At 41.9% G+C, this 22,577-nt stretch overlaps 1 protein-coding gene and 1 long non-coding RNA gene across 6 annotated transcripts; one reads left to right on the top strand and one right to left on the bottom strand.

Moving 5' to 3' along the window:
* Positions 1-944: 944 nt before the first annotated feature.
* LOC112971486 lies at positions 945-6,040 on the bottom strand. 4 transcript variants are annotated; one of them, XR_003255372.1, is made up of 4 exons: positions 5,799-6,040; positions 3,866-4,033; positions 1,428-1,589; positions 945-1,080 (listed from the first exon to the last, which is right to left on the bottom strand). It is a non-coding gene; the product is annotated as an uncharacterized LOC112971486 (long non-coding RNA). The 4 variants fall into 4 exon arrangements; XR_003255371.1 differs by lacking the exon at positions 5,799-6,040 and adding an exon at positions 4,695-5,769; XR_003255370.1 differs by lacking the exon at positions 3,866-4,033.
* Positions 6,041-6,301: 261 nt separating this feature from the next.
* IFT27 (intraflagellar transport 27) lies at positions 6,302-20,052 on the top strand. 2 transcript variants are annotated; one of them, XR_003255368.1, is made up of 8 exons: positions 6,302-6,451; positions 9,706-9,785; positions 10,882-10,941; positions 11,625-11,684; positions 12,639-12,756; positions 13,087-13,196; positions 13,408-14,352; positions 19,838-20,052. XR_003255368.1 is itself a non-coding variant. In XM_026076952.1 (7 exons), exons 1-7 carry the CDS (start codon positions 6,418-6,420, stop codon positions 13,504-13,506), a joined length of 561 nt encoding a protein of 186 aa, XP_025932737.1. In that variant the 5' UTR covers positions 6,302-6,417; the 3' UTR covers positions 13,507-17,264. The 2 variants fall into 2 exon arrangements, 1 of the variants encoding a protein (XP_025932737.1); XM_026076952.1 differs by lacking the exon at positions 19,838-20,052 and having other exon boundaries at positions 13,408-17,264.
* Positions 20,053-22,577: the final 2,525 nt, after the last annotated feature.

Genomic DNA, 22,577 nt, shown 5'->3' with positions numbered 1-22,577 from the left:
TTAGGGGGAAAAAATAAAGATTTTATGTCATTGTAATGCAAGTCTCCTTTTAACTTTGCTGCAGTCAGTGTTCAATTATGTTCTGCAACAATCTCCATTACTAGAGCCAGTATTTTTCTGTTCCTCCCTGCATGCATTAAGTTTCTTGTTCACATATGATAGCCTTCTTAGCAAAGTAGAGGAGCGTTAAAAGAAATCTGCCAATAGATTTAATGAGCCTACATCTTTTTTTGCCTGTTGAGGATCCTAAAATTCAAGTGCATTCTCAATTTGAATGCTCCAAAGGAATATAACCGATACAATATAACTTATTATAAATTAACTTACAAATTACTTTCTCTGGAGGTTTGATAGGTCAAAATTAACCTGAAATTTAATCTATTCTTTTGAATACAAAACACAAAGCAGGTAGTAAAGGAGGGACCTCATGCAATTTTTTTCTGGATGTTCCCTATTTTTACAGGCTTGGGATTCTTCTCATTCAGAATTTTTATTAGTTCAGTCTGCAGCCAGAATGTGTAAGACTTCATCAGAAGCAGGAACGAGGGCTCTGCTTTTGTAGAAATAAAGAGGCAGAGTTGGTCTAGCTAGGCACAACAGCAAATGGGAAGGAATTAGCTAGTGTGAACAGCTACTGTGAATGTGGGAGGGCTGTCTTGCTTTTGAAGTACGAGAACAGCAATACATGGGCAAAGAGCTCTGAGATGGAGGCCAGAAGGTGAAGAACACTGAAGTTCAGGGTCTGGGACTTGAGAAGGGAATCTGGAGCTGGAAGGACTGGAGATGCCTACAGGGAGGATTTGGAAAGCTTAGAGCAGGAAAGGTTTTATTATAATATGGACACACTGTAATAAACTGACCTTGAAAAGAAAGGACATGGATAAGGTAGAAGAATTTGTGTCTAAAAATCAACCTTTGAGATAGCGCAGATGATAGAAAGCAAATGGTGTTTGGAACTCTTGAAGTTTTATTAGCAGTCTCAAGCATTTCTCTTCTCCTTCCCCCATTAAAGCTGCAGGTCCTGGAGTCACATGACTGACTCAGTTTTCATCAAGGGGAAAAAAATTCTAGCTGTCATGCCTGCAGGGGAAAAAAAAAAAAAAAACTTGAAAACACAAAGCCTAAAAATGTACACAGAATATAAAACAAAACATTACTATTTGTTTTGCAATAAATCTCATGACTTGAGTGTAGTTTGTCTTATGTTTAAATATTTTAAATAGCATTAATGTAAACCTAGCAGTTGCTTTCTAAGCACTGGCAGCAGCTAGAGATCCAAAAAAAGATTCCCAGCTGATATCATAATCATCATCACCAGCACATAATGACTGGCATACTGGAATTACGGGTAGTTCATATATTTACTTCTGTATTCTACAGATTAACCCCTTCTTCATGATGCAGAAGCATACTTAGAGCTCACTTACCAGTGTTGAAAGACCCCATGCACAACACTGTGCTGAACAGCATGACAATGATTGCTCCAAGAATACATCCAAGAATAGTCTATTCATTGCTGAGAAAGGTTCAGTTCAGACGCAAGGTCACAGTCAGTCCTGAGTCTGTCACTGATAATCCCATGGAGACATCTATACAACATTAAGACTTTTTGTATGATGCGACAGAGCCCAGATCAATTATTCCTGTCTAAAGCTTTGGGGTATATTGCTAAAAATTAAACAGAGCTTTTAATTTTCATCACAGCACTTTCTATAGCTATCAGTGTGTCCTGAAGCTGAACCGTGATTCGTGATTTTCCTCTTATCACATGCAAGAACAAACAAATAAGGAAGATTCAAGTTGGATTTTTTCCAGACATATCCAAAACAAATATTCTCCAACAATTCTCCTTACCTTTGTTACTGTGGATTTGAATACATCCTTGAAAAACCTGTCCCTCATTCTATATTCATCAAAAGAGAGGACATACTAGTTTCAGTCAGCATACCTGAACCAAGTTCATAGCCTTGTAAAGGTACCTACCCTAGGCCTAATAGTTGCCATTTTTCATTGACACCACAGCCATCATTCATTTCTAACTTTCACTTTCCCAACTTAGTACATTAGAAACAAATGACAGGTATGCCAGATCAGTCAGAAGTGCTGTTACAACTGTCAAAAAATCCTTTGGCTGATTCCACCATTTTATAATCATCCTACAATCCAGTGCGCCGAGTCTCAGCCAGAAAGCCTTCACATCCATGTCTGAGTCCCTACCAGATGCTGATTAAGTAATTCTACAAAATGGCGAGATCAGAACACCCAGAACTATAGTGCTGTTATCAACAGGGAATAGAAAGCATCCAAATTCATTCTTCTGTTCCAAGAGCCCCACTTTGAAAAGAAGAAACAAAAGGCAATTTTGGGGGATGCCACATAAAGTAGCCCTCAAAATAGATGAAGTTTCTATTTCTCCTACTATTTAAGTAAAGCATAAAAGAAGGAAATCAACAATAAAAATATACACACTAGTTCTTGACATTCTCAAAGCTCTCCAGACACATCAGTAAATATTCAGACTCAGTGTTGTAAGAATCTATACATATTAATAAAGCTCCATGAATTCTGAATATTCAGACATCTTGAAGATTTCTAATGTTGTTCTACCACATATTGTTTTTATTAATAGATGAGTTAAAAAAAGAACTGAAGAAGTGACCTGTATTTAAGAGATTTCTTACACAAAGGTCTACTAATTCTTTTACTCAACATTAATGCCCTCTTGAGAAGCACTGATAACTTCAAGGATAGCTACATTAGCTAGCTCCTCAATAGTTTTTATTAGACAGCACATTCAAGTTACAGGTTGTAACCTGCTCATCCCACAGTATACCCAGAACCTTCACATCTATACATGAATAAATATAAAAAAGAAACATTAGAAATACTAGTGAATTTAGCCTCACAAAAAAAAAAAATCCCTTTTTAATGGGTATATATTGTGAAGGAGACAATAAAGTGATTTGTTCAGTGCCTGACAGAATGAGGAGTACAAGCCATATCTCATAATCTAAAAGACCATATGACCTTGGTTTATTCTTCAGTGTAAAGCCTTACCTTGCTTCTGCCATTCCTTACCACTTCTACTGAAGCTGCAGTTCTACCATCAACACTTTCTGTTGCCTAATGAAATGTGAGCCACGCATGGACATGTGCAGTCCACCTGCTGTTTTATGACCACTGCATGAAGGAATGTGACTTCAAATTTCAGGGTTCTATGGCTGTCAGGCTAACTTACCCTGTTCATATTATAAAAGGGGCACTTCCTACTCACAGGGAATCTTGCTTTATTTGAGGAAGAAATGAAACTTGGGGAATAAAGAGTGCTCTGTTTCTCCTTAGCTGATAAGTACAGGATTTAAACACATCAACACTTCTTTGGGGCAGGGATCTCATCCATTTTTTTTTTTCTAATCCCTTCAAGGTATCTTTTCCCGCTCTTCCTCACATATTCAAGATGAGAAGAGCTTCAGTGAGCGCAGTAACCAGTATTCCAATTTATTCAGCAGCAACCCCTGTGGGCTGTTAACAGCAGACTGTGATTCTGCTTGGATTACAAGATCTGGATAAGTAATTCCATCCTTAATCCATCACTGTCAACAGAGGTAATGGAACAACTTCTACCTACGAAAAGTCAGGAAGAGGAAAAGATTGAAATTGTAAAAAGAGAGTGGGGCAAAAGGAGAGCAGAAATAAAAAATAAACAGAGGACACAAGTCCATTGAGAGTTGTATGCACAAGTGTATGCAAACATAAGTAGGAAACAAGGAAGTGGGACACACTGTGCTAATAGAAAAGTAGCAAATAGAAGAAGAGATAACCAGGTTCCAAAGCAGAGTTTTTCAATAGCAATGAAAAATCTCACCTCCAACATAATTTACGCCTTCTGTTACACTGATCCCAGTGTAAAGTCGGTAGAGATGTTTGAGATTTCAGTAAATGCTGATGAATACCACACTACAGCCATGATCAATAAATCTCAAGTACTTCATAATGAAGCCTCGAAGCCTTCATACACAAACCTGTCAGTAAACTGGGACAATATTACAAATAGACAAAGGATAATGCAAAGATTGCAAAAATGTAACAACACAGAGACAAGTAAATTTCTCAGATGATACAGTGGAAGTGAGAAAAGCTGAAAAAGGAGATATACTATTTAGATGCAAGTGATGGAAGAAAACAGCATCTGGACATCTGTTTTATGTGATGGAGGATTAAGGGATGGACAAGAAAACAGTGAAAGCAATAATCAGACTGGGGATTAATACTTCTTTTCCTCTTAAAGGATTTCATAATAATGACTCCATTACTATGCTTCACTAGAGATCACCATCTACAATGAAGGTCACTCTCCACCATAGGCTAGAGAACCCCTCTTTCATAATCTATCACAGATAAAAAAATCCTCATTTGCATATAAAAGATTCCTTTGATTTTGCTACAGATACTTATTATTTTTAGGTTATTTGCTTGTCTGGCTAGATGTCTGACGGCTATGTCACATAGTCCCAAATATGTAAAATGGGTAATTCATGCTAGAAAAGACCAAACAAGCTGCCTTCTAAAAAAGCACTATTTGAGGCAAAAATCTGGAAAACTGTATTTTCAACCAACTCTACTCTTTGAAAGGCCAATATAAAGCCCAAATACTGGTGCAGTATTGATATTCTCTTCTTCCCAAGATTACTTACTTCTTTTCATAGTGAGCAGATTCCTTGCTCTGCAGTAAACATCCTAGAGTGTAGCCAAGCAAAGTTTCTACATTGAGCAAATATTGTCTGTTTTTGATAACATGCTATCTAAAAGCATAAGACCTTTCAAGGAGATTGAAAGGAGTGAAGAAAAAGGAAGCTTCACATTCAGCTTTTTCATCTCTAACACAAAAATAGTAAGCTTGGTTTGAACTGCTTAAGGAAGAAGACAGGAAACCAGTTTAGAGATCAAGAACGATAAGTGGAGAAACAGTTAAAGAGCAGTCAAAGGACATCTTGATAACATTATCTGAAAACGAAGAAAAGCAAATAATGGAAGAAACCAAGCTACAGTAACTGGTGTGAAAGATTACAAAAATAACAAGAGGAAAATAGAACAATATTTGAGATGCTAAAAAGATAGCAACAAAGAAAGTCAGGGGCAAGAAGAGAAGTAACTAAAGTACTTTTGAGGAGAATAGTATTGTCAAAACAAGTAAAAACAGTAACTCAGGAAAAGGATAGATCAAAAATTGATCGAGGGTAAGAAGCAACTTTATTACTTTACCCAATTTGCACTCTGGATATATTGGCCTTGTAAGCTAGGTATTTAACATGCTGACACTGACAGCTGACACCGCAACTGACACTGTGGAATTCAAGACATTCGTGGCTGACATAAAAACAGTGAGATGTAAGAATGGGGTGGAGATGGGGTCAGAGCAATTCTGACTCTAGCTCCAGTCTGATCCCCGCCCCAAGCCCTGAGGGAAAGTGACCCATGTCACAGGACTCAATTAGCGTGTAACAGGAAACAAACATTCACCTACCCTCTCCCTGCCTCGGCCCTATACTTTCTCCCCCAACGGCCAGCCCCTACTCCCCTGCCTGCGGCACCCGCAGCCACACACGCACAAAAGCCGGACGCCGCGCCTAACGCACGGCCGTTAAACGTCAGCGACAGCTCCCGCGCACGCGCACCGCAGCTAGAGCGGGGGCGAGGCACAGAGCGCATCCCCCTGCTCCGGGCCGGAAAGACGAAGGCGGGAAGGGAAACGGGGGAGGGTGGGTGCAGATCAAGCGCATGCGCGGGAAGTAAATTACCCAGGCGCTCAACCGAAGGGAGCAGAGGAAAATTCCTCAGGGAAGATCCCATTCCGTTGTAAGGCTGTAGGCGGAAGTAGAGGCGTCACCCCCTCCCTCTCACTTGTCTTTTTGTTCCCTGGTGCTGCTGAAGCCCTATTCTGTAGCTGTTTGCTCGTAACTTAATTGTAGTCTCCCCTCTCCCCAGTGAGTTAATTTGGGGCACCTGGTGCTAATCTACCCAATAACAAACAGGAGCCTAATAACGTAAGTAGTTACTGGGCAGAACCACACCGTTACACGCGTAAAAGCACGGCATCGCCCGCTGATGGCTCTCATCGCCCAGAAGGGGCGGGGCCTAGGTTTGAGTGCCAATAAGCTTGGTGGGCGGGAGAAAGAAGGAGAGCCAATAATCACTCCGGCTAACATTGATGAACAGAGCTTGGAGCCAATCGAGTTGGGCAGGCGGTTGCATTTCAAAGAAAGTGGAGGTGGTGGCGGGGGGGGGGGGGTTGTTCCGTTGCTAGGGCCGCGCTGTTGCTAGGGCCGCGGCAAACCGCGGCGGCAGCGGCTCCCGCTGCCTTCCCGGTCCGTCGCCGCCGGACCCGGTGTCCGGCTGGGTTTCTCCGGGGCCGAGGCGATGGTGAGGCTCGCTGCCAAGTGCCTCCTGGCAGGTGAGTCCGCCCCCCTTCCCGGCGGCAGGGGCCTAAAGCGAGCTCGTGGCGCTGTCCGTGTGGTTGGGGGCTGGGACGCGGGGTGGTGGTGGCGGGTCGCACTGGGTGGCAGCCGCCTCCCTGTTGCTGTCGCGGCCCCTCGCCGGGGGTCACCCCGCCGGCAAAGCCTGTGGGGGAGAGGTGACAAGAGAGGCGGGGGGCCGTTGTTCTCTCGGGACCGAAACGGTGGAAATCACGTTTTTATTATCTCCCCGATTCACCGCGACGTGCGGATAGTCGCGAGCTGTGTTGCGGGAGGGTGTAAAATGTAATCTTAACCACCCGAAAAGCAAGGGCAGGATCCGAAATAAAGAGTGGAAACGTGGCCTCAAGGTGGGGAAAGAATAAAGGGGTCAGGCTGAGTCCTGCCTAGTCCTGGGGGATCCCTGTGTGCTGGCGGAAAGATTCGTGGCAGAAATTAGGATGATTCTGAGAATGTGACTGAAAAAGCCTTAGGAGAGGATAGAAGGAAAAAGCATGTACCCTTCACAAAGGCTTCTCTTTCCACAAGCAAACTGTAGGTTAACATGGAAAAAAAAGTGAGGTGAAGACACCAGTTTGTTTAGCCATGATGAATTATGGGGGTGAGGAAAGTAAATACAGTTGACTGTTAACACTATGGGAAGAAAACCCCCCCCCCCCCCCCACTTAAGCTCTGTGCAGCCTCAACCACAAGCACAAAATCATAAAACATTTGTATGTGGACAACTCTCAGCTTTAACTACTTGCTCCAAACCTGTTTACTTTCATCAAGAATAAAATCTTTTTGCCTCAGAAATAGCTAACCAACTTGCACAAAGCCCAAGTGCAATCTTTGGCAAAGGCAAAAGAGTTAATATCCTTCAGCATCTCCCTGATGCCTCTGTTGACAGTTACTGTGGACAACATGAGTATCTTGCCCGTCTTCTAGGTCTGCTATTTATGCATCATTTTCAATTTGGAAGTCTCTAGTCCCAGTATCCAGGCTTTGCTGAAGTCTTTCAAGTTTTGTTGTTTAGTGTTAGTAAGGCTAATTCCATGATCATTTTAAGTTAACATAGGTTTTCTGTGGATGACCCAGTTACGTGCTTAATCCTAATTGGGTTGGGAGATGCCTTTTCAATTCTGTGCAGCGTTCCTAACTACTAGGATAATATCAATATATCATTAAAAATAAGAAATAACTTCTCTCTCTTCTAAAAGAGACCAATATAGTGAAAGGGACATAACAGATGAGTAACTACAACAAACTAAAGGGAACAGGAGAATGTAATTACATAGGTAGGAGCAAAAACATCCAGAGGTGGAACAAGGAACTCTTGTGTACCTAAGGAAATGATTATGAAGGGTAGAGTGGCTTACAGTATTGGGAGCTGCACAAAGGTCAAGAAGAACAATGGAAAAAAAGAGCTTGGATTAGCAAAAGAGAGATTAATAACTTGACAATAGAAAGCAATTCCTATGTTATTTTGAGGGTAATATACAGATACGTAGTCAAAGATACTGTCGCTTGAGCTTACTGTGGAGACATTGTGAAAGGGTTTGCATTATAAAAAGATAGTTGGCAGTAGTAGGCATTTTTGAGTCATATTACAGTCTCTGGCAGAATAGCAGAACTATGGATGCAATAAATACTGTGGGATGCAGTTTTGGCAGATGAGATCAAATGAAGTGAAAAGAGCAAAGAAACTTATTTTCAGAGAGAAGTGTAGTAAAGTAAGGGGCTAAGATGATGGCTAAGAATAAGAAAAGAAGAACAACTGGGGCTGTCAGACTGTAAAAAGACGACACATTAGATAGGAATTTGCACTGGATGATGGAAATAAAAGAACCTCGCATAGTTTGGAGCAGTATATGCTTCTCTTATCTCATCTTAGAAAGACAGATCTAATTGTCTGTTGAAATACAGAGTAGCTTCCTCTCAGAACAGAGTGTTGTCTTCAGCACAAACTTGAACTGATCAAGGAACAAACAAGCTGACTTACCAGATTGTCCTGTCTAAATATTATGAGCCCAACTCAGCTTAAAGGAAGAAAGCACACCAAAAAATGTTTAAAAAACATTTTTAGTTTTGCGTTGATGCATCTAGGAGCAATTGTCACTAACCTAAGTACTCTTCTTCCTCTATAACATCGTGTGAGAAGAAAAATTTCCCAATCTGCTTCAAAACACAGTCTAGGAAACTGGAATAGGGTCACAATATGCCCATATGTTGCTTTGTTTATTAATGATGTAGGATAAATACTTGTATTCCAGGTTTGGCTGTCATGAATATTCCTTCAAGGTTCAAGCTATAACTTTGAGAGATTTAATTCCTGATGCCTGCCCATTTGAACTATCTAGGCCAGTAAAAGGAGATATGAAGCAAGGATAACCCCTTTGGGAGCATTACATTAACTCTGTTTTTCAACGATTATGATGTACAGTATGTTTCATGAAGTGATTTCGGCACACACAAACTCTGCAATTCTCTGCCACTGCATTGGCTCTTAGGGAGTATTGTAACAGTGGGCCAAGGTAGGGCAGCTTTCAAGTTTGCTCAAACTGTTGTGCAAACCAAACCAGTAAGTCTTGGCTCTAAAAGAGCAAACACTAAAGCCTCCTGATTTTGCTCCCATGTGGGGATGAATCAGGAGGACCTTTCTCTCCAGCCAATGACATTTTCTTCTGTTATGTCCAGGATGCAACTAATGAGACAACAGCAGCACTGAGTCAGCAAGAGTTGCTGTCTTAGCAAGGTCAGCAAGAAGAGTTCATGGAGGAATGTTACCAGCTTAAGAAGCTTTGCAGAATAAAAATGATCTGTCTCTTCCATGAACTCAGTGTATAACAATAATTTGAATTTGAGGAAAACATGTAATCTAAGGAGAGGAAATAGCCTCCTATGCAGCCCAGTACCTCTTATCCCATGTCCGGGAAATGTTAATCTTTAGGTAAAGGCTATAGGCTGGATATGAATTTTAGAACAAATGGCAATTCTGCTCTGATCTGGGGACCCTTTATTGTTGCTGATAGAGCAGAAATCTGAAATCAGTCCACTATGCATAATGACAATATTCATTTCACCATGTAGGTAGGTCTTTTTGATTGTTTTGTGCTTCTTGTGGGAGTTATATTACCTGTATTCAGGTTATAATTTCAAAACTAGCTCTTATGGCATTCGATAGGAACAGAACTGAGGGAAAATAAGATTCTATAAGATGAAACAAAAATCTTTTCTATTTTTGGTTTCACAGGTGATCCAGCTGTGGGGAAGAGTGCTTTAGCCCAGATGTTCCGCAATGATGGGGCCCATTTTCAGAAGAATTACACACTGGTGAGCATAAATGAGACAACAGGCTATCCAGCAATTTTTCTGAATTGGATGAGAGAAAAATAAGAAACTCTAGAGCAAAATGAATAATGTCACTTTAAGTTCAGGCATTGAAGGTGGGGTCTTGTTGTAGGCTTTTCTCTCTCTCGCACACTACATTCTGAAGAGAAATGGCTTAGCGTTTTAAACATCTTTGCATTATGTAGGGGCTGACTTCAAAGCTTATTTCAGAGTCAACCAGTTAATTTTATATTTTTCCTGCTGAATCAATGTTTTCACAAGCTTTTATGGTCTTGGAGAGCTTCCCCCTTTAGGGAGCGCTCCATGAAAAAGCATCGCTGAAGGAGAAAGCTGTTCATTGCAACTATTAAATGTGTGTGGACAGTGTGCTTATCACTATGCAAACATGAAGGTGTGCTGCATAGCCCCAAGATAATTATAATCTGCAGAAACTGTTCGCTGATGAAGAGGATACAGTTTGCAGTCTTTCAGTGCAGGAATCAATGGTGATGACTAATCAGAAGCAGGATAAAAATAAAAGTAAATATAAGTAAAGTTAAAAAAAAAAAAGAAAGGAAAATATGAGAGTGTGTGTGTGTGGTGGTGGTGGGGGAACTGGCATATGTTTATTCATTGAAATAAAGATGTAAACCTCATGCAGAAGTTAGGGACAGAAATAGAACAAACAAATGAGCTACAAAACAGAATGAGATAAAAGGTGGAAGAGGGACAAATCATCACAGTCCCATATGTTAGCTGATCACATGGTTGGTGCAAAAAGTTCTAAGGCATGTTTTAGAGCATCAGTGCGATAGTGAACCTAGCCCTGCAGATTTCAGCTGACACCCATATATATAACCAAATTTGTGGATGTTGTTTCTTTTCTGTCTTTTTTCCCTATTTGAGCAAATCTACATGGGTTTGACATATGAGTATGTTACCTGAGCTTTGAGGAGTATTGTTGAGTTCCCAGCAGTATATATTTGATGGAATTGTAATGATTCACAAGAATTGCCTCAATCCAATGCACAGCTGGTATGCAGTTAGACAAGCTCTTAAAAACTCTTCTGATCCTTGTTTTCCTGATTCTTCTTGACAGACAATGGGCACAGAACTGTTGGTGAAGGCCGTATCGGTTCCAGAGACAAGTGATAGTGTGGTGAGTCTTTCTGTGACATAAATTGGGTCAGAAAGAGATGTCCAGAGCTCAGACCTCACTTTTTGTCCCATTCTGGTGGAAGATCCTTCTGCATGTTCATAAGGCCATTAAGTTGCATTAAGGAAATGAGGCTGATCTTGTAAGATTATTGGTTCTCCAGGGATATTTTAATCTTAGAAAGTAAGTTTTACATACTTGTGTACAACATGACATCTTACACCAAAGCTGCTGCCAGCTTTGTAAAGGCTGTGTACTGTCCTTTAGGACACTCAGGCTTAGTTGGTGTTTCTTAGAACAAATAAGCCCCAAACTTCTGTAATTCTTTTTTCTTAATGCCCTATACTCCCACTAATGGGATGTGTATGTGTGTATAAATTTATATAAATAATAGAGGTTAGCTTCTTACTATCCCACTCCACATACTCTGTTTCCAGTAGGGACATAAACCAGGCTCAGTGCCCCAAAGGTAACCCTTTTATTGTTTATACAGGAAAAATAGCTATTTCTTTTCTCATGCTGTCTGAACTGGCAGTATTCTTGGTGTGAGGAGCTTGTCCCTTAGGGACATGGTACTGCTGTACTGAACAAAATTCAGAAGTGACGGGTTCCCGTATTTACTTTCTAAACCTTTCCCTACGCTGCAGTTTTCCTGGCAAATGCCTTCTTTCTCCTTCTGCTTTCAGGAGCTCTTCATTTTTGACTCTGCAGGCAAAGATCTATTTTCTGAGATGCTGGAGAAACTGGTAAGTATTATGTAACAGCTGCCTTCTTCCAAAGAAGTGCTTTTGCTTTGAAGAGCTGAACTCCCCAGTCAGGCAGATGTAGCAAACTTTGTCTTTAGCATAAATGGGAGCAACTACCTCAGTTGCCAATGCCTCCTGTTCTATCTCTCTGAAACTTGTAAAAAATACTAGAAGAATCTTTTCTGGAGGAAGGAATGCAGGTGATCCTTCAATTTCTTACAAAAGAAATAGGGATATTTAACTGAGAACAGCCGTGTGCTGTTCATTAAATTTACTTTTATTTCTTAGAAAAACATCCATTTTGCTACTACTCCAGCGGTGGGATTTTTGCCATTATAGTGATTGCTTTGATCCAACAGGACTCTTTCATGTCCATGGGCATAATACTGCCCTTGATTTTTTTCCTCACTCTGTTCCTGTCCTTACCTATACAATTCTCCATTATATTATGTCATTTCGAAAGGTAGGATCAATTAATTGATGTGAGATGAGACTTCACAAGATGGCTGAGTCAATGTAATGATTCATTGCACTATAAGGGGCAATTCCACTGTTGCCCTTACACCAGGTTGGGTTTGCAAGGGAGCTCTCAGGAAGCTGCTTCAGCTTCTCAAACTGGCAAAAAAGCATTCTACTTATTTCTCCTGGATTAGTTTTGTGCTGATTCAGCATGCAGAATCAGCTTCGCAGGGATCAGGAATGAATGCCGGAGCTGGTACAAATAAAGGAGTGCAACTGTGCAGACAGGAATGGAGGGAGAGAGCAAAACTCTCAGTGGCAGCTTTTCATTTAATCAGCTCAACATAAATATGAAACCCCAGCCTAGGCATAGGGTTCTTGTATGTTAGGCTTTTTATTTTTGTCTTAGCATCTGTGTTTACTGTGCAGATGCAGACTGGCTGTTGACTACATCAGTTTCATTAGAGCTGACAACGCTCCTTTCTTGCTGTGCAGTGGGAGCAACCCAACGTCCTGTGCCTTGTGTATGATGTCACTAACGAGCAGTCTTTCAACAACTGTGCCAAATGGCTGGAGAAGCTGAGGGCTCAGGCAGTTGGGATGCATCTTCCAGGTAAGGAATGGATGAGATTCTTTTTATCTGCTCCCCTCTTGTATGGCAGCAGCTGTTCCCATTGAGATGTGGCATAGAGTATTTTAAGCCGAGCCCAAGCATGGCTTCCTCCAACTCATCTGCTTTTATTGCAAAGCAGACACGGCACAAATATGTTTCAGGTGATTCCTTTGTGGAATCTTTTCTAGGTAGTTGTAGCCTGTTCTCCCCACCCCCAACATTTTCAGCTCCTTCTACAAATGTTCTGGCATTTATTGCTAATAAATCCGCATTTCTTGGTTGGGTGTTTTGGGGGTTTTCTTGTTTGCTTGTTTGTTTGTTTTCCTGTAGGTGTCTTAGTGGGGAATAAAACAGACCTGGCTTGTCGTCGAGTTGTGGAGCAGAAACAAGCACAGGAGTGGGCTGAGAAACACGGCCTGGAATACTGCGAGATGTCAGTGGTGAGTGTCTACTCCTTTCGACATCTGTGGAAGTGGGTGTCTGTAAAGGTATCCTCTCTTTCAGATGAGGAGGGATAACTGGGGGCTCTGTTTCACTTGTTTGTCTTCTAACTCGCCCTCAGTTTAAATCTGTCTTTTATGAAGTAGCTAGAGTAGAAATAGTCAAATGCTTATTCCATCTGTCATTCATAACTTTCTTATTTCTTTACAGAAGGAGATGAAAAACTTTGAGGCCCCTTTCCACATCCTGGCAAAGTCATTCCACCAACTGTACAGAGAGAAAGTGGAATCTTTTCACTCACTAGTTTGAGGAATGTGACTAGGATGACTTATTTAGCCCTTGAGCTTCTTCTAGTGCCCAGAATCCTGCAAGCTGGAATACAGAGAGAAGATAAAAGATGAGATTTTTGTTTTTTCATGGTCATCTTCTGGTATTTCAAAATAAACTAGAAATAAGCATGTGGAAAGACAGTCTTCTAGAGTTGCTACCTCAGCATTCCTTCCATGTCCCCTAACTTGGTTCTCTGCTCACTGAAAGTCTGCTTGGTTGGAGGAGGCGGGGAGAAAAAGGGGGAGGGCAGAATGGAAATTGCTAGCTTTTTGCTTTGATATTGCCGTACCTCTTGTCTGAACAGACTTCCTGCTGCTACAAGGAAGGATTTGGAGGTTTTGAGGAGAGAAGAAGCTGACAGGATATTTTTCAACTTAAGCAACCTAGCCCCAGTACATATGTTGCAGGGCAGGACTGATCTGGCCCTGCCACTTGAAATGCACTTTCAGTAGGAGGCCTGTGCTCCAAAATTGACACATGGAAACTGAGATGTGTAGGGACCGATCTGGATTTAGGTGTGCTTCTGGGAGTACCCAGAGTTTGAGGCCTGTTTTAATGGTGTTATCTGTATCGGTTGTAGGACTGTTATGCTGATGACTAATAACTGTATCTGATTTCTAGAACTGGTTCTTTTCTCCGGTGTGGCTCACTTCCTCTGCCTGGTAGTAGCTGTCTGTCTTGCATCTGTACCACTGTCACTTGGTAACGCAGTGCCCTCTGCTGGTCCCAGATCACATGCTTTCTCAAGAAGCTACCTTCTGTTGAAGCAAACAGGACTCCATCCAGTCATGTCCAAATTGCCTTATCTGCAAAATGATGTCATAAGTAAGAAAACCTCTTTTATTCTAGAGACAAATCCAACATTTAAAAGCAAATTATCTTTTCTTTTTTCTCCTGCACTTATGTGTTTTGGTTTTTTGTTTGTTTGTCAACTGAACTTGGCAATGCCTTATTCTCACTAGGTTCAGTTCGCAGTCCCTCACTAGAATCAGTCATCTGTGTTATTAAACTGTCCCTGCCTATCCTTCTGACATGACTAGTGGAAACAGGATTCAGGAAGCAAAAGACAACCTGGCTAGGTTATTCTGATTCAGGAAAGGGGGAATGTCTGGCTGGAAGTTTGGTGTCAGACAGGGTAAAAGCTCAGAAAGAACTTCTCTTTTATGGGGAGTACTGATGTTGCATGCCTAAGAATCTGTTTGCTAATATAGTATGTGAAAGCAACCATGATACTGTATTGCAGCTGGGCCTGAGGAGTTCAAAACTGTAACCTTTCTCTTCTCCCAAGATTATGTTAACCTCCCTCAGGCAAGGGAAGATGAAATTTGTGGAGAGTAAGCAGTGAGTGATTTTTCAGGAATCTCTGTTTCAAGACTTACATATATATTTTTGTAACCATTTTTTATATCCATTGCTAGGACAAGAACTTTGGACTGAACATAAGAAATGTCACTTGCAGATATTGTAGCAGAGTTTATGAAGTGCTTTAGGAATCTGGAAAACCAGCTGAGCTTATTTTATTGGCAGCAGTATGTTCATGCTGGGGATTAGCTAAGGAGCATGAATCCCAACAAAAGGGGTTAAATAGACACTGGGCCCACAAGAAAAGGAATGGGTCCTTTTGCAGGAAGCCGTCTGAATAAATGACAGAACACGCAGGGAAAGCTCTTACTTGCTCCAAAGAAGAGAGGACTCCTCCATTGGCTTAGGGTATTTAAAAGACTCTCCCTTTTTTGACTTGGATTAGCATTACTGTGTGTGTGGGGGGGGGGTTGTTTGGTTGTTTGTTTTTTAATCTTACATGGGTTGCCTTGTTAATCCTGGGGGTGTCTGTTTATTTATATGGGCTGAGTGCAGACTTGGCTGCAGATGCTAGCCACCTCTGACTAGTAAGAATAAGAGTTATTTGGGGTGCTGTGCTAATCTAGTTAAAGAACTTCTCTGCTAAAGTTTTGTTTTGATTTGTCAGCTCTTTTCCCCCAAATTCCACTCATAAGATGATCACAACATGAGAATGATATTTTTTCATATTGAAAATAGCATGTCAGGTGTGTCTGCCACCTGTGACATGGTGCATGGGGAATATGAATGCCTGGGGAATAGGTGATAAAGTGAATCCTGTGTGATCTTTAACTGGGGAGTTCAGTCTCCCTGCACCGGAAGGACCTCCCATAACTTTGAATAAACAGTCTAAACCCACCAGTAAGATGAAGATGGGTGAACAATGTTTATTAAATGAATGTAAAAGCTGGAGGATCTCATTAAGGGAATGCTTGCAGTAGTGATTTGTGATTTATAGGGAAGCTGCTTTTGAGAGGTTAGTGAAGAAAAATGCATCCCATGCAGGGAAAGATATATTGCCTGAGAGAGGAAAGCATTATCTAATTAGCTAGCAGTAGGGATTCACCCACTGCCCCTTTCCTTCTTTCCTCAGGCCATTACAAGAATTACAAAAGAGGTTGTGTCTAAAGCATGTTGGCAAACTTGCTTTTTTCACAACTATTTCAAGCATTAATGTAGACATAATTTAATGTCTTTCAAAATGGTATGTTTGACCATAACAATCTCTGTCCTTCCCAATGCATTTTTAAAGGCATAATATATTGTCCTTCCTGGCGAATGTGTTGTGTAATACTAATATGGTGCCGGCGATGCTTGTTGCTGTTTTCCTAGTCTATGTGTGACCTTGGTTGTAGATGCTGATGGTGAAGATGGTGGGGACTATGGGAGCCAGGTATGGGTAGGCTGTGGAAAATAGTTTTGTGTCTGTGTGAAGGACCTTGGGGTAGTGGTTAAGTGAGCTGGACAAGCAGGATGAATAAGAGTCTGAAGCATCATTAAGTTCCTCTTACTATATCCACTAATTGTTGTCATTGCATCTATAAGGTTGAGGATGCTTGTTTGCTGCTTATAGCCATTGAATCTCTCTGACTTACAGAGAACAGTGTGAGGAAGGCAGAAAGCTGAGCAGAAGCTTGTTGTCTTTTTATAGCTCTTCTGCTTTGTCCAGCTGTGCAGTGCTGCAGGTGCCCAGCATGGATGTTTACAACCTTGAAGAGCCCCAGCCCCACCACAACAACTGAAATTTTACAAGGAGGGAGAGGAAACAAACAGGCCTTTAACTGTCTTTCAGGGATTCCTAGTCCTTCAGTCTTTTCTTTCCTGCCTGTTTGTATGACTGGCAAGAACATGCTTTCCTCCTCAGAGCCTCTCTTTCTTATCTTTTCTTTGGTCCTCATGATTCTGCTCCACAGAATCCCTGTTCCCTGCCCTGCTTTACTTAGTTTGATATATCAGAAACTGGGTTTTCTTTTTGTTTTGATTTGTTTTTATGTTTTTTAGATCCTTCTAATTTCTCCACTAATAACTCCTAAGGCTGCAAGACATTTCTTCTTAGGGAGATTAATAAAAGAAAACAAAAGTGGAATTTTTAGTCAGATTGTTTTGGAAGAATGAACTATAAAAAGCTGACTTTCTGAAATTTTATTGGAAACTCATTTTTGTAAAGCTGTAATATTAAAGATGCTTTAATGATTTTTTTTTTTTTGTTCTGTCTTGTCAAACATGCAAGATGCGTTTCACTCCACAGTAGAATGTAGGATGTAAAATTCCAGAAACATCAGGGTTTGCTGTAGGAGTAAGTAAAAGTATCAAAGCTGACCTTACTGTGATAAGATATGTTCAATCTTAACAATGAAGTGGTCACTGCTGTTCATAATAAAGCATTAAATATACTGAAATGGGGCTGTCAGAACAGTTTCTTCTAGAGATTGTTCATTTTAGAGACTTAAAAGTTAAAGGACATCTTTTGGAAAACTGATCTGATAAATGATACTGTTTGGTCCAGGGTTATTTCTGATATAGCTTCACTGACTTAAAGGGCTGGATTTAGTCTTTTATGCCAATTGACTCCCTTGGGTAAGCTTCATTTCTTTACCCGCTGTACATCTTGGACCGATCTAACCTGATAGCAAAAGACACATGATGTTGTTGAAAATGAAATACTGCCTTGGGGCAGAAGGATAAACTGTATGGCCTCCTGAGGTCCTCCCAGCAATACTTTCTATAATTCTATTAGATTAAGTGGGGAAAGAAGTAGCATTGAAAGCACAAAACAGGCTAAGTCATAAGCTAGCAATTAAACTGGGTGCTGGGCTGGGCTACAGTAGAAAATGTACAATCTATCCCAATTAAGAACTATATCTCAGGAGAAACCAGGTGCCTGACGCAGGTGCTGACAGCAGGGAAAACACTGTGTTTCTGTTCTGTAGGCAGCAACTGCTTTCTCCTGCTGCTTACACAGATCCATGGGGGTCCTGCTTGAGACTGTGCTCTGCTTTTAATAAATACTCCATCTAGAATGTCCAGGTGGCAACTGCTTGCAGTTGTCCTGTCTGCCTGTGTGAAGCCAGCAGTGTGAAGGCAGATCTCTGCTAGAAGCAGGAAGACATGCCTATTCTTCACAGCATCCATGATAGGACCCCCCTCTTCCCATGCATTTTCAGTCCCTCTCTTCCTATCTCATATCCACTTCTTGATGGGGAGTCGCCATCTCTGCTTGTTCTTAGCAAGTAATTTTTCCATCTTGCAGATGGTACTCTTGGGGCTAAAGGACTACCAGGACCTTCAGCAGCAGAGGTAGAGTCTGCACAGAGGCTCTTCAAGGGTCATGTTTGCCTCCCCCACCCTCTCCCTTAGCTTAAGGGCACATCATCTCTCTCCTTCTCACATCCTATTTCCTCCTCCTGCTGTTGTCTTGCCTTGAGAACAATGTCTTCTGTGCCAGTTGCCCTTGGCTCTGTTGACCCGGAGCAACAACAATGTTTTGGGGTTTTTTTTTGGGGGGGGGGGGAGGGAGAAAGAAGAGGGCTACTCAATCTCTAATCCTTTCAGTACTTTTATGTGATATGACTCCCCGTCAAAGTCACCTGAGAAGCGGATGTTGCTCATTCTCTGGTATAATTTCCTGGCAGGAGACCCCCAGCTGAGTCCTGGCAGCTTAATTTTGGCTCTTCAGAGCTTGCTGCAATGTAACTTTCACGGACACTGGCTGTTCTCATTCTGACTTGGAGTTATTGGACTTTTTTTTTTTCTCCTCCTTGCAGAGGGGCTTTCTCTCATTCTTCTGTCACAGCTTCACATATCTCCTCCACTAGAGCTGTTTGTCAAGAGAAGCCTGGAACTGCTCTCTTTCCTGGTCTGTGAAATCAAATCCGAATCTGGCAATGTTTAAAAGGGAAAGGTGACAGACCCTGCATGTCAAGTTGGGGTCGGTTTGATGAGTTTCCCTCCAGTCAGGCATTCATCAGCTGGAGATATGTGGAGCCTGTAATCTTTCTGCACAAGAACTGGAAAAATATACAATGTGAGGACTTCAAGTTAGCAAGCAGAACAGGTATATGGGCAGGACTGATCAGCTGCTGTGTCCCACATAGGGGAAATGCAAGAGCAGCTGGAGAATAATAATATGGTGTAAAGAGTGGGATCTACTTCCCTGCATGAAGGCCCCAAAGGAGTTGCTGAGGCAAAGTGGGAAGAGGGGAAATATGGGTGGAAAGACCAAAGGCTTTTCTTGGCTTGTGGAATTATATATGGAAAAAAGGTGGGAAGGGAAGTAATATCTTCTTGAGCCATTGAGGAAAAGTGAGGAAACAGGTAGTGCTGGATGACGCTGCAGGCTGAAGAGTGGCTGACAAGAATAAACAACTGTTTAGAGATTTTCAAGGCCAGTATCTTTGAGTCAAGGTCGTTTGGGGAATTCACAGCTGTGATGAGTAGGGTCAAAGGTAGCCATCAGTTTATGTTCAAGTCGTAGGGCCTGCATCAGAACAAGGCATGGTGATTTCAAAGTCTGCATGAGAGGGTTAAAGCTATGGTTTGATAGGGCAATAATGAGAATCCAGAATGATAAACCTAGGAGTAGTGTGGGAAGATGAGAACAGCAAGCTGTGGTGCTGTGAGGAGCAGTGGCTGGAATAGGTATGTCCAGGTGAGATCAGAAAAAATTGAGTAGGTGGGCTAGAGACACTATTGGACTAAGAGGGTGGGAGAGTGTGAAGAGATGTTGGAGATATATATTGAGTAAAATTATTCATCGGCATATTGAAGTGGAGGGGAACAGATACCTGCAATTATTACCCACAAATCTTTGTATCAATTAAAACACAAATTAATTCCAGTCCTTTCTGTATTTTCTTTTACTAGAGATTGGAGTGATCTATTTGCTTAAACATTTCTGTGGGGGAAAAACACATACACTTATGCATAATTGTACTGCAGTATCCTGAATGTATTATGTTCATCCATTCAGGAAATGGAAAGAGAACCCGGATGTCGCCTGACCGAGCAGAAGTGACCACTACAACCTGAGCACTGACCTATCAAAAACTGTTCATGAACACTCATAAAGCAGAATACCACCACAAAATATCAATATGTAGCTTCAAAGCATGGAAAAATGCAATGTGTATGAGGTCAGCGTAAAGCAGGTAGAAATCACCCTGTTTATGAATAAAGTTACTTACAATAAATAATTCCTTCAGCTCTGTGTGCGATGAATCTATTTTCTGCACTGTTTTCCCTTCTTTGGTTTTGCTAATCTGTTTTGACTTCTGTGAAGCATCACTTTCTTTTCAACAGCTTTGTGTGGCCATTGTGCGCTATTTCTAGGTATGTTTGTGCACTTTTTCAGTTTTGTTATGTTGGGTGGCTTCAGTCTGGGGACTGTGAAACTGGAAGTATTGGAATTCAGCGTGCAATTGAAGCATTGAACATAAAATCAGCTTGTAAGGATAACAACAGTGTCTAGGAAAGATGTCTTATAATGTTAAGAATGCTTTTCAGTGCTATTGTCAACTTAGAAATATCAGGCTGCAATGAATATGAAAATGTTAAATTGGGAAGGAACAGCTAGTGGGTTTGGCAAAGGAAACAACTGTGGATTTCTTGAGATTGATGTAAATGTACAGGAAAGGATGCTGTAAGTCTCTGGATGCAGATATCTGGAGAGGTAGTGGAGGGAACAGTTTCTTGGGCAATGTCATGAAGCTGAGTAAGGGCAGGAGGACATTTCTAATAAGGGCAGAAGCACAGTAATGCAGTTCTTCTGTCCTCTCTAGTTTCTGCACCCACTGAGACCTCAGAATAGTTCTTTTAAGTTGACTGAGTCATTACTGTTGATGGCCCTCCCCACTGAGACTGCCAGCAGGGTGGTTTTCCCTCTTCACCAAGACAGGAGAAGCCCTGAACGCCTTCTAAGTACACAACCGTTTTGATATCTTATTCCTCCGCGCTGTTCATGCCTCTCACCTTTCTCTTCCTAAATGTCCCCGCACATGGAGGTCTTATTGCTGCTTGTAACCATACATACACACAGTTCTGCTACGCCTCCTGTGCCAACAACTTCCCCTATTACCTTAAGACTGCTTGGATCCTCCCATGTACTTACCTTTCTGGGGTTCTAAGCTGCTGTCAGGAAAAAACACTAATCTTTCTATCCATTAACACCCTCTCCTACTCCTCTCCTCTCTATCTGGTATTAGGGTAGTGCTTATGCCTTGCTCAATTGGCTAGTTCTGGCAGGAAACTGGACTGGTAGAGGAGCAAGAGAGCTGTGCTGATGTTGGATGTGTGTCTCTGTGCAGGCAAGGGGCATCCAAGGCAGGCACCCTTTCCTTTTATCAGACTGTGCTCATTTATTATACCATCTGTTTTCCCAGTGCCGGAGATGATGCTGGGGATATGTGACTTGGGGCACTCAGGCAGAAACTGGCCTGCACAAGGCCGGCCATGTGTTTGCCTCCTAGCAATGCAGCGGTCAGCAGCAAATTCTTTGCTGCCGCCTCCTCTCAGTATGGGAGAGAGCAAGCGTGGTCCTGGGTGTGTAGGAGACACAAAGAGATGAAATGTGTTTAAAGGGGGGAGGGGGGGAAGGGGAGAGAGATGGACTGGGGTGCATGTGTATCATCTAGAGAGAACTGTAGGAAGGAGGGACAGGCAGATGGGCAGAGTGTGGGAGAAGGGAAAGGAGATGGATTGTATAGAGAGAAAGACAGACAGATGAATAGGTGGGGGGAGACAAAGAAATGGACTGGCTGGGGGACAAAGTGAGAGAAAGACTTTGAAGGAAGGAGAGACAGGCAGATTTGGCAGGTGTATGGCAGGGAGAAAGAGGGATTGTCTGTGGGAGAGAGATGGGTGTCAGCTAGGTACAACAGTAATGGGTAACTGGATAGCTACAGAAATGAAGATAAAGAGATCGTGTGTGTGTGTGTGTGTGTGTGTGTGTGTTTATGTATGTATGTGTGAAGGGGAGCTGAGTGAATGACAGTGAGGGAGAACAGCCGTAAGGAAAGAGGAGAGAGATAAAGCAGAGCTAAAGAAGGAGCAAAAGATCATGGCTAGAGATGAACTGTGGGAAAAAGAGAGATGTGGGAAGGAAATGCAGCCCTCAGAGTGCAAATAAGAACTGGGATTTTTGTGCAGGGAGAGGAAAGGGGTTCACATGAGAAGAAGGAAGACTAACAGTGCTACCACTCAGGTGTTTGAGGGTTGAGGTTCTCTTACTGTGACCTGAGAGAGAATGCAAGGCAGAGATCAGAGCGCAACTTCCTGATACTAAAAAGAAGCATTTTCACATATGCAGGGCTCACTGCCAGTGCAAAGAGAGAGACCCACTGGACCTGGGAGTATAAACACCACTGTGCTAGTGAAGAATGCTTCCTGCCTGCTGGACTGCAAAGTGTGCCTGAGCTTTCACAATCTGTGGACTATCTACTTACAGTGTACCTGCTTGACTGCTAGGAGGTGTTTAAGATGGCAGCTCAGACATATATTTATCATTTTCTTTCCCCCACTCCTTTTCTTCCCAGTGTATTCTCAATGGAAAAGGAGATGTGAAAAAACAGTGCCCGAATTTACAGGCACCTTTTTAGTTCTTCCCCCTCATCTCACAGTCACCATTCCTTTCTTTGTTGCTTAATTCTACCTGTCCCCCTCTCCCTTGGACCATTTTTCCTCTTTTCTGTTCTTGCCTATGTCTTTTTTCATCT

Source organism: Apteryx rowi, unplaced genomic scaffold (assembly GCF_003343035.1).
Source record: "Apteryx rowi isolate R43461 unplaced genomic scaffold, aptRow1 scaffold_443, whole genome shotgun sequence".
Lineage (NCBI taxonomy): Eukaryota > Metazoa > Chordata > Aves > Apterygiformes > Apterygidae > Apteryx > Apteryx rowi.
The sequence above is the reverse complement of the archived record's forward strand: the minus strand, read 5'-3'. Positions and strand labels throughout refer to the sequence as shown.